Source organism: Chionomys nivalis, chromosome 1, assembly GCF_950005125.1.
Source record: "Chionomys nivalis chromosome 1, mChiNiv1.1, whole genome shotgun sequence".
In the NCBI taxonomy this organism is placed as follows: Eukaryota; Metazoa; Chordata; class Mammalia; order Rodentia; family Cricetidae; genus Chionomys; species Chionomys nivalis.
In genome coordinates, this window is record NC_080086.1 from 84,106,699 (window position 1) to 84,117,844 (window position 11,146).

The 11,146-nt window shown below is 40.4% G+C and overlaps 1 protein-coding gene and 1 pseudogene across 1 annotated transcript; one reads left to right on the top strand and one right to left on the bottom strand.

Annotated features, from left to right (window-relative positions):
• Positions 1-494: 494 nt before the first annotated feature.
• On the top strand, positions 495-2,345 carry LOC130879496 (transmembrane protein 144-like; annotated as a pseudogene).
• A 742-nt stretch (positions 2,346-3,087) lies between these two features.
• Mad2l1 (mitotic arrest deficient 2 like 1) lies at positions 3,088-8,483 on the bottom strand. Its single transcript, XM_057773083.1, has 6 exons — positions 8,105-8,483; positions 7,598-7,744; positions 5,495-5,615; positions 4,532-4,635; positions 3,651-3,830; positions 3,088-3,554 (listed from the first exon to the last, which is right to left on the bottom strand). The coding sequence occupies exons 1-5, from the start codon at positions 8,175-8,177 to the stop codon at positions 3,658-3,660; spliced, it is 618 nt and encodes a 205-aa protein (XP_057629066.1). The 5' UTR covers positions 8,178-8,483; the 3' UTR covers positions 3,088-3,554; positions 3,651-3,657.
• Between the last annotated feature and the right edge of the window lie 2,663 nt (positions 8,484-11,146).

Consider the following 11,146-nt stretch of genomic DNA (forward strand, 5'->3'; position numbering starts at 1 on the left):
ATGTACGGAGATTTTCCCTGTATGTGCACTGGGTGTGGGCAATCCAGAGGTCAGAAGATACTGGATCCTCTGGAAGTGTGTTGGTTGAGGCTTTTCATTTGTTCCCAGCTGCCTGGTAAGGTTCAGGTGCATCTGTCTCCTGCAGGCAGCTACATGGCTTCTCCTGACTCTGCCTTCTCTCGAGTATGCAGTTTAGTTTTCCCACCTAGATTTACTCTGTTAAGCCATTGGCTGAAAGCGTGGTGCTCAAAGTTGTAAGAAACATGAGGTTGACACTATTAAGAGTACAGAGGATTCTAGGAATAGTTGGGCTGGGTTCTGCAGTTAGTGCAGTGAGCACCCACCAAGGTCATGTGGGTCTGAAGATTGCCACTTCCTAGAGAAACTCTCAGAGCAAACTGAAAGTAAGAGAGTTCTCTGCCACCCATACAACCACGAGCAATAACAGAACAGACTTCACCATGGCTACCTCTCCTCTGCTGTAGTAATTCTCATTTGGCTCCACCTTTGTACCACTTATAAAATGACACTGGTGAGGAGACGTTCCCTCAGTGAGTGCTTCGTGCTGGCATTTGGTTGGTCACCGTGGTAGTCAACTTGATACTACACTGTCATCAATTCTGGCCTTTTGTGATGCTTGCTGGCTGCATTTCAGCAACAGGGAACAATGATCAAAACCATTGGTTTACCTCTTGGGAACCCTATTTGAGGATCATTTAAAACCTTAAGGGCTGGGCAAGCTCAAGTTTTGGCTTGTTTGGAAGGATGCAGAAGTGTCAAGCGCCACGCTGAATCACTTTGGAGCTGGACTGACAGCTGTAAGTGCTCTCACCTTATCAAAAGTGAAATTCTGAATAACCCATGCATTGTGGACAACGCACACTGATGACAATGTCTGTAATCAACACAACCGAAGACCCGTGCCATTTCCTCCTGGGTGAGTAGTCTTCCTGTCATGTACTACTGAATTGTGGATGCAGCCTTGCAGTGATATCTCAAATACTCTATGTATCTACATTTGTACCAATTGTTTACATCAAGGACCACAGGAAGATATGACAGCACATATGTAGGTGCTAGTTGGTATCATTTGACTTTTTTTGCACACTCCAGTAGTAGTCTACTTTGTGGCCAATTGTGTAGCCATGAAGTAGGCCAAAGCTGTATCCAGAGGCAGTCTGACTAGGTTTCCTGTCAGGGGTACTATGGGCCATCGCTGCTGGTTCAGTCAACCACTCTGAGCGTCATAATCAGCTTTCCAGTCATCACTGCTGGTCATAGACTTAACGCTGTGCTGTATCTTCATTTTCAAGGAGACACAGGGTTTCTGATACTACTTACTGATGATGCTTGCATTCTACATCAACTCGACATACTTGGGCCTTTGTGCACTGCTTTTTCTAAAATCTAATTTTTCACAGGAAGACCAGCAGATGGCAGCAGTGGCTGCTAGAATGACTCTCTGACACAAGTTAATACTGAGGACTGCTTAGGCTAAACAGTCTGTATAGTTATAGCAATGGATCTCAGCCATTCTGGGAATGGATAAATGACTGTTCATTCCACAAACATGAAAATGAAGAGACTGTGGAAAGCCCTTACACTGAGCTGTTAACGAAGGCAGGACTTGTCTGGGTAGCTCAAAGACATGCTGCATTCTTGGACCATCCTGTCTGAGGGAGCCATAATCCAGAAAATAGGATGGAGTTTGTATAAAGAAAATTACCACCCATATTTATAAATGTATAAGGAAGAGGAGCAGAAATAAAGTTTGGTGGTTGAGGGAAGGAACTCAGACTCATCTATGGACTTCAAGGTCAAAGATATAGGGCCCCTTTGATAAAGTAAGAATCATGGTTGCTGAATATTTAGAAAGCCAACTCATTATTATTATTATTATTTTTGCCCAAATTTACTTTCACTTTAATACTGTTGAGCTCTTAACACTGTCTGCCCTTTTTAGCTTAAAGTATTCTGATAACTTTTCTAGATAAAATCCATCCGCAGAGTGAGCCTCCACCACTCACAATACGTGATATAATGTATACAACCACAAGCAATGTGTGTATACATGGTTCCAGATTTGGAGAACATTCTAGAGTTGCTATAATAAAGGTTTTAGTTTATCAGGTTCAACTTAAAGGTGGAATACTTGTTGGACGGCACAACTTTATTTCTGTTCTAAAATACAATACTTAGAATCATTTTAATCGGGAGTGTTTTGTTTTGATCCTACTTTAAGTGATTTTGAGGAAAGAACGTAACAAATGAGCACACGGCTCATTACCATGGTGTCTGCACCCTTAACATAGTAACTGTGTTTGGCTGTTCCTCTTACCCATTCCCTCCTGATACTGCAGTACTTGGCTGTGCTAGAGAAACAGAATAGCATCCTGTACCTGTCTAGGCTTAAGCTTCCTTGATGCTCAATCTGAGTTATGTGGTTCTGGACCTGAGCCCTTGGCCTGGCATGCTTCCTGTGATGGGGAGTTTAACGATAGCATGTGTCTTGAAGTCTGTTGTCCAAGGTAGTTAAATCTGTAAGTATATTCACAAAAGTCTTGTTGCCTGACAAATAACTTTAAACTTGTTTGCTATTGTTATTATATGTTAATCAAAGGGAAACCAATAGACAGAAAAAAACTTAGAATTTATCAAAAACTACTATTCTTACATTCACACCCCAATTTACATCTCCAAATAGCGATGCCACTGGAGTCCCTGTCTAATAACTGAATTGATAGCGCAGACAATGTTTGGTAATGACTTTTACCCATTTCAGTTTTTACTTGAAATGTCATTAAAATGTTGATATGACAACTTAAGAATAAATGTATATGACAGGAAAAACCCCAAAACCAGGATACTGTAGCCTAGTATTTGAACTAATTTCAAAGGACATTGCCTCTTTACATTACCTGCACTGTTGTGATAAAAAGGCAGCACATGACCAAAGTGAACAACCCACTCACTCAATTTACTGCAGTATCTGACCATAACACCACACTACTTATATAGACACTATAACACAAATGTAAAACACAAGTTAACTTAATTTTTTGTATCACTGTCATTTAAAACTTGATTTTATAAAACATTAAAGACAAGAGTTCTTTATTACAGAAACTAATCAGCATCAATTGCTTTGTGAGTTCATGGTATATACACTAAAATCAATGAATTAGCATGTATTTCAATATGGGGTCTATATACAAAGAGAAATGACAAAAGGACCCAGTAAGGCAGTATTCATGACTCTCAGAACTAAACAAAGCCTCAGTTCCTTCTGCTGTATTTACATTATATGCTTCTCTATTTCCTGGTCAAGATTCCTGAGCTAAATGGTTAGGGATTCATTTAGCTTTCTAACAAAAGAATTCCTATCTACAATGACCACTTTTAAAGGACTCCACTCCACAATGTTGACAAAGATCGGTCGGTTTGCCTTAATGTGCAGCAGTCTTGTTATGCTGACTTTATGGCAATTCCAGGAGGAAGCCAAGAAATGGAACAACGAGGAACGTTTATCAAACAAGGATCCTGGCTTTCTTTACCTGAAAATGAACCAAGGGAAGAGAATGTATCAAGTATATTTGATTTAATTTCTGAAAAAACAACACTTGAGAATGCTAATTTCATTGTTTCCTCACCTTCTCTTCAGTCAGTGACAGGGATTTTGTAGGCCACCATACTGTTCACTTTGTGGATTGTGGTAGTGAATGAGCGTAGACGGACTTCTTCAGAATTGGTAATGAACTGGGGTCCTGATTCCTCCCATTTTTCAGGTACAACTAAATCTTTGTCCGTGTAAATCAGTAGATCAAATGAACCTAAGTTGGAAATGAGATTACAGTATTTCTTAAGATTTGAAGCTGTCCTCACCGTTCTCACTGGAACTTATTTGAAACCCCCTCGCTAAAAAGCTAGCTTAGCTTGTTCTCATTATTTTCCTCAAGAAAACCGAGTTTAGAAACAAATATACTTTGTAGTAGAAAGTGATAGGAAAAGGAGTTGTAAGAAACTCTGAGAAGGTACTGTTGATATCTTCACTTTTTTTCAGTGTTTTCATTTTTTTCTCATTTTCTGAACGTGTGTGGGGAGCACACGTGTGGAGTTCCCAAGCTAATGATTGCCCCTCCACTTTATTCACTGAGGAAGGATTTCTCAAGCCAAGGTTGAGCTTGCCAAGATGGCTAGTTTTGCTAGCCGGTTGCTCTGGTGATCCCACCGTGGCGTTCTGGGCTGGAGTTATATATAGGTGGGCCAGCATAACCACCTGGAGGGTCCTGTTGCTGGGGACCCTAAGTCAGGACCTCACGCTTGCTAAGCAAGTACTTTATCCACTGAGCCATCGCCTCAGTCCTTGCCCTCACTTTTTCTGGAACACACATGTGTGGTTCGTGCTGCATTCTGCTTCCCATATCCCACTTATATTACAAGGCAGTGATAAATCAAGAGATTTAATAAACGGGAATCCTCCCAACAGTAGCATACATTTCCCACAGAAAATTTATGGTTGTACAATACTTACAAGAAACTTCCAGCAGTGGCAAAAAAGTCACAGTAGCTGTGATCTGCCTGATGACTGAACGGATTTCATCCTGGATGGCTTTCTGTGACTTTTCTCTACAAACACTATGAAGGAACCAAGCAAATGATTCATGCTAGGTTTCATTAAGTTAATTATCATACACTGGTGACCATTCGTCTGAGCAAAATGCTTCCAACAACACAGAACCAATACATTAGGAGACTAAAGCTTAATGGCTAATGGTATTCTTGGGCTACTGCATCTGCATTTGTCCATCCCATAATCCTTCAGGGCTGATCTTAGTATCAGGTCATTCAGTGCAAGATGGTCAGTAAGTTTCTCAACCATTCCCAATAAGGATATATCCAGAAACTCTAAGATAAAGGGAAATCGATTCTAACACATAAACGTGGTAGAATTTGGGCATTTTTAAAATCCAAATACCTAGTTCCTTAGTAAGTAAAATAAATTACACATAAACATTTTTATAAGCTAGAAATTTTCTACAGATTAAAGAACAAAATGCTCTTCATTACAGGAATTACAGAAAACAATGCTTAGCATAACAGGCATTTCCGATGTAGAGCAATCTTCAAAAAAAGTTCATGGCATTAGATGAAGCAGAGCTACACCTAAGTTAGGGATGGGTCTAGGTTCATCTCCTGAAGTTAACAGTCCCTGTCAGCACCTGATTAAATGGCCCACATATCATATCATAGTTCTGGTATAACCAGAAACATGAAGGTCAAATTTCACTGAGTTAGCCAAAGGCAGCATGTTAAAAAAGCATCTTATCTACACAACTACTAAGAGACTAAGAGGAACTCAGAAGTCCCTCACAAGTCAATATCTTTAAAAACATACCATAGCTCAGTTAAGAAATCAGTTCAGAACAATTTGAACTCATAACAATAGAAGTTGTAAAAAAACAATTAAAGTAGAAATAATTTAATCCATACTTACCCATCTTCTTTTGCAGTTTTGTCACACTCAATATCAAACTGCCATCTTTCAAGGACCTCTCCACTTTCAATATTGGAGATGACCACCACCAGTTTCTGGACTGAGCACTTGTAGAGCCAATCTGCAACACACATGGCATCTCTTATGTTCTAACCATAACACAACTCTCTTCTAAAGACCACTATTTCAGGCATCCTTTCACACATAAGGAAAGAGTTCCCCATTAACAATTTAGTCAATTTTTAAATTCTCCATATTATTAATAGGTGAAACCTGTACTTTCCCTGTAATCCACAGTAAGAATAAGGCATAGGCTTTCATCTAACCACTGTGAAAACAACTGCCACGCCACAGCATTAGAGCATAAAAAAAAATTCTGATCCATTCTAGTAGGTGAAGGAAGGATTAGTTTTTGCACTATATGTACAAAGGAGAGGGAAGTCCAGAAGAGCATATATAATTTTACAGGATACTATAATTGCAAAGAAAGGGACAATATATATTACGAAAAATCAAGATGCTATATCATATAAAATCTTATGCGTTGAATAAAGAAACTGCTTCTAAGAATCTGGAACACCAGAACTATGTTTTAAGCAGAGGGATCAATTAACCTTGTGTTTCCAACCTATCAGTCTTGGGGGTAAAAAGGGAGAGGGGTCTACAGACACTAGGATGCAGAGCTATAGGGATACACTGGTAGAGATGCAACAAAGCAGATGTCATGCTTATGACTGTTCAGACTTACTCAATTATCTTTGAGTAAGAATCACTGAAGTAGTTTTCAGATTTCTGACTTTCTTTGGACTGTTGACCTAGTCCCTGATACACAATTTGGAAGAGCATCCTACATTTAGGTTTTATTCTGCAGAATATGAAGCATATTTGCAAGAATGATGGGAGATGAACCGCTCCTCCAGGTATGTGTATCTTTGCACTTGAGAATAGAAGCCTATCTCCACATATTTACCAAGTGCTTTATCTTTTCTAGCCTAGCTGTCTAATCTACCAAAGAAATTCTCAACCAAAGGCAACTTTGTATACCAGGCTCCCATGGCAATATACACAGGTATCTGATGGTCATAGCCAGGAAGGTTGACATCTGGTGAGCAGGAGACAGGATGTTGCCACATTATCTTAGATACATAGGAAAGCTTCCCACTAAATATCTAGATTAAAATGTCAGTAATGTGAGACCGAGAAAATTTGTAGAGAGTATACCCTACCATTTTTGCTTGTGAATTTATACTCAACCTGCCCAAGTGTTGATGAATACTCTACTGTGGATAGGAATAGCAAAGAATGTTTTGGAGCATGGCCTTAAGCTGGGCATAGTGGTGAATGCCTTTAGTACCACCACTTGGGAGGCTGATCTCTATGAGTTCAAGGTTAGCCTGTTTACATAGCAAGTTTCAGAAAAGCCAGAGCTATGAGAGACCCTGTCTCAAAACAAAACAAAAAAAAAGAATATGGCCTTAAAGAGATGTCAAGCTAACTATATTCAGATGGTCACCAAAAGAAGGCCATTTTATTGGTGAAGCTAACAAAAATGCAATGAACAATGTAATAAAACTATAGCTGAAACAAACTGAAACACTCTAACAAAAAAGGTTCTGGAAGCCAGAACAATGTCTCAGTGGTTAGGAACACTGGCTGCTCTTCTTGAGAACTGACATCCTCTTCTGGCCTCTTCAGGAACCATGCATGCACCTGGTACATACAGATGTAACCCAGGCAAAACATCCAAACACATAAAATAAAAACTCAAAGAGATAAAAGACGCTTGAAATGCTTTTAGAATTGGTATTTCGGAAGATTATGTTTGGGGATACAAGGCTAAACACAGAAATCCTAAATGATGCACAACTCAATAAGAGGGAATAAAAATAGATGGGAATAAGTATTGGACAAACAGGCAGCACATCACATAAACAATGTTCAGACATTCAGCCTACTTCAAAGCAGTGGGAGAAAGGGTGGGATTTCTCTCCATTATCTGCTTCCTCCCATTTCAGAAGCACAATATTTGAGAAGGCATATTATATTGCCTTATGTAACCCATACAAATAACCCTAGAAGATGTAAAACTCCAAACGTGATTACCTTTCAGCTGCTCCACCACATTATTGAGATACTTTATGAGCTCGGGGTCAGTAGTTACAAGCAGGGTGAGTCCATACTTCTGCACTCGAGTAAAGGTTTCCGACGGATATATGCCACGCTGATACAAAATGCTGTTGATGCCAAATGCTGAAAACGAAAAGAAAAAATAAAGCTATAGACATCTACTCACGTTTGTAAAGTCTTCCAGAAAGCAGAGTAGACACAAAACGACATGGAAAACCTTTAACACAACAACGCCAACCTGCACCGTATCGCAATCTAAGTGTAAATACAGAGTATGTGGTCAGAGGCTGGCAACATAGACTCCAGCTTTCAAGAGCGAGTGGGGTGACGCTCCGGGTAAGCCCTTTCCGTTCCAGGAGGCCGAAGTCTGTGAAGGGCGGCGCAGCGTCCCCCCCTCTGCAGGTGAAATGAGCGGGAGACCAAGCAGTGGTTCTGCCCCAGTGCGCGTCCTAGGACCCGGGCCAGGCCGCATTCAAAACTCACAGAAAAATTCGGCCACGATCTCCGCGCTCCCGCGCAGGGTGATGCCTTGCTCCCGGGCGAGCTGCTGTGCCATTGCTAGGCCCTAACGGAGAACGTTGTCAGCTACACGAACACGGCCGCCTTATGGCTCAGCTCCTTCAGCTTTTCCCCGCCACCCGGTTCAAAAGTAACTACGCAGCCCGCGGGGTGCGCCGTGCGCTTGCGCAACGTGCCCTAAGCCCCACCTACACCGTCGCTTTCCGGCCCAGCCCCGTCCTATAAACACTAATCTCTCCCTAAATCCGCCCCTTGTTTCCGGCTTCCGCCCTAAGCTCCTCCTACATTACAGAACCCGCTTTGGTCAGTCTCTGCGCCTCAAGAGTCTGCTGTGAGCCCAGTCCCAAGACCAGCGAACTGCCCCTAAGCTCCGCCCAGAACGACTGGCATCCGGCGCTGGCTCCGCCCTCGCTGGAAGACTGCTCGCGCAGGCGCAGAATGGGCTTCGCGCCGCGTTCGCGGGCGTCACGGCAGGGTGGGTCGCTGGTGGGTGGGGCCTCTGGTCAGGTGGTGTGGAGGAGGCGGAGGCGTAGTGAGGCGGAAGCTCCCTGCCGAGCCAGTGGTCGGCGTACTCCTGAGGTTGGGAAGCTTCCTGGGTAGTTTCAAGTTGGGGAGAACCCGTGTTTTGTGTGCAAACGCTACTTTTCTGGAGAAATAAGATGAAGGCAACTGGGTCCTAGAAAACGTCTGCTGCACCCTGTGCGAAGAGAGTTGACGCCTGTGCAGGTTTTACACACACACACACACACACACACACACACAGAATTTCAGAAACCTTTTCTTTGCAATTAGCCTGCTTTTAAATTCTTTGGTCATATATTCTTACTTTTTGAGTATTTAAAGCCTGCATCGCACCATATAGGATCACACATGGTATTCTTGTTACATTTTTTTATATTGTACAGTGTACGGAGTCCAGGAGATGGGAGATGGTCACGTCTTCTAAGTGTCCCAAGTGTTGGCAGTGCTGGTACTCAGACCACACTTTGAAACCAATCGACTAGATAGTATAATGAATGTCTTAGGAACTTAGAGCTATACTAAATAGTTGCCGGAAAAGTTGAATAAGAAGGGATATATTAGAGAAAGAAATTGTGGAGCAAGAATTTATGACAGATGAGGAAGAAGAATGAAATGGTGGCATAGATAAAGCCGAGGTGCCCTGCTCTTTCCCCACAAACGGTGGATTTCTAACTATTTATCATGGCAACATTTAAGATTATGGAATCATTGAAGGTTTCTTTCTTTCCTATTAACTTTGGGCACTTGGTTTACCCCGCCCCCCCCCAGCTTATCAAAAGAAATACTATAAAACGCTTCTTAGAAACTTCTCAGTTTCTTGAGTTCACTTTTCCTCACAATTCAGTGGACTCTTGCTGTATATTGTTTAAGGAAAAAAAATGTGTGAACAGGGAGGAATAAAACTTGAGCCCTTTTTAAAAAGAGAATTCAAACAATAAACAATTTTTATTAAAACAAATAAATATGGAGATTGTCTTAAATAGGCCTATTTTTTTTACTAGGGTATTGAAAAGTATTTGTTTTTTTCTTCTAAATCTAGAAGCACATGAAGGCTGAAGAACTCCATTAATGACTTAGTTAAGTAATCTTATAAATAGGAATTAAGGTCTAGAGTGGTTATAGAGTTAGGTCAAGATCCAGTTTCTTGTTAGTGGTTGATTTACTGGAGAATTTAGACTGCCTAATTTATTTTCTTTTTAAAGCATCCCTGTTTGAACATTCTGATAAACTTCTTCATTGCTGTGAGGAGGTTTTTTTTTTTTTTTTGCGGGGGGAAGGTGGAACGATTTGAGCCAAGAACATTTACTGATTAGCTATTGTACATAATTTGTTGAGTGGTTTGCAGTAATAACCCATAAAGAATTTTGTGTAGCTCCACAACTATTTCCAATTGCCAGAAGAGGGCAGTGTTTACCCGAACAATAAAACCTTTGACACCACAGTGGAATACTTGTTAATGGTTCTTAGGCATGTGTCTGAGGATGACAAACTTCAGAATGAAATGTTGAATTGAAATACAACACAGAACTTATATTCTTTTTTGAGTTTAATATATGTGCATCATACATACTGCAAACATTTGTAAATGGGTTCTTGAAACTCAGCAGTTTATTTTAAATCTCATAAAACTGCATATATTTATCATATTTTTGGTGCAATTTTCATCTGCCGAATAGTATTTTTATGCAGTAATGATTTTATTGTATGGGTTGGAAGTATTTAGTTATTTTTTTAAATTCTTTTTTCTTTCAGTCACAAAACTTAGAGTTACTTGGTTTCCTTTTTGTATTGTTCTTGAGACAAACTCTCAGGTATCCCAAGCTGGCCTAAAACTCTCTATGTAGCCAAGGATGACCAGAACTTCTTACCTTCCTGCCTCCACCACCTGGCAGCTAGAATCCAAGGTGTGCAACTTCGCGCCCAGTTTATTCAGTGGTGGGAATCGAAACCAGGACTTTGTAAAAGTCTTCTATTGACTGAGCTGCATCTCTATTATTTGTGTTATTATTTATGTATATGTCTGATTGTGGGTTTATGCATGTGAGTGCAGTGTCTAGTGTAGGTCAGAAGAGGTTGGTATATCCTTTGGAGCTGGAGTTATGGGCCATTGTGAGTCATGGAACTTGGTTTCTGGAGTCCAGAATCGGGTCTTCTGGAAGAGCAGCAAGCACTGGTCACTGCTGATCCAGTCCTCCAGATCTAACATTGCTTTTAAAAGAATCAAAAGATATATTTTCATAATGGTTGAGTTTATTATTTTAATGATATGATTGTACACATAGTAAATTTTTAGTAAAAATTAAGTATGAAATATTATTGGAAACTAATATGAATTCTTACAATAAAAATAGATGGCTTATCAAAAAGCATTGCCATGTTTTGTTATTTACTTTATTATTTAGATGGAATTTATTGCAATGTTATCATGTTGGTGATAGTTCCATTTTATTTTTTACATTTATTTGTTTTGTGGGAGGAGGGGTT

Bases quoted from the DNA above. Each gene is read 5' to 3' on its own strand.
- Mad2l1 (XM_057773083.1), bottom strand. From the start codon at position 8,177: ATGGCACAGCAGCTCGCCCGGGAGCAAGGCATCACCCTGCGCGGGAGC. The intron at 5,616-7,597 runs GTAATCACGTTT...TGTGTGTTGCAG, and splicing joins TGTGGTGGAGCAGCTGAAAG to ATTGGCTCTACAAGTGCTCA. The intron at 3,831-4,531 runs GTAAGTATTGTA...TTTCCAACTTAG, and splicing joins GCCACTGCTGGAAGTTTCTT to GTTCATTTGATCTACTGATT.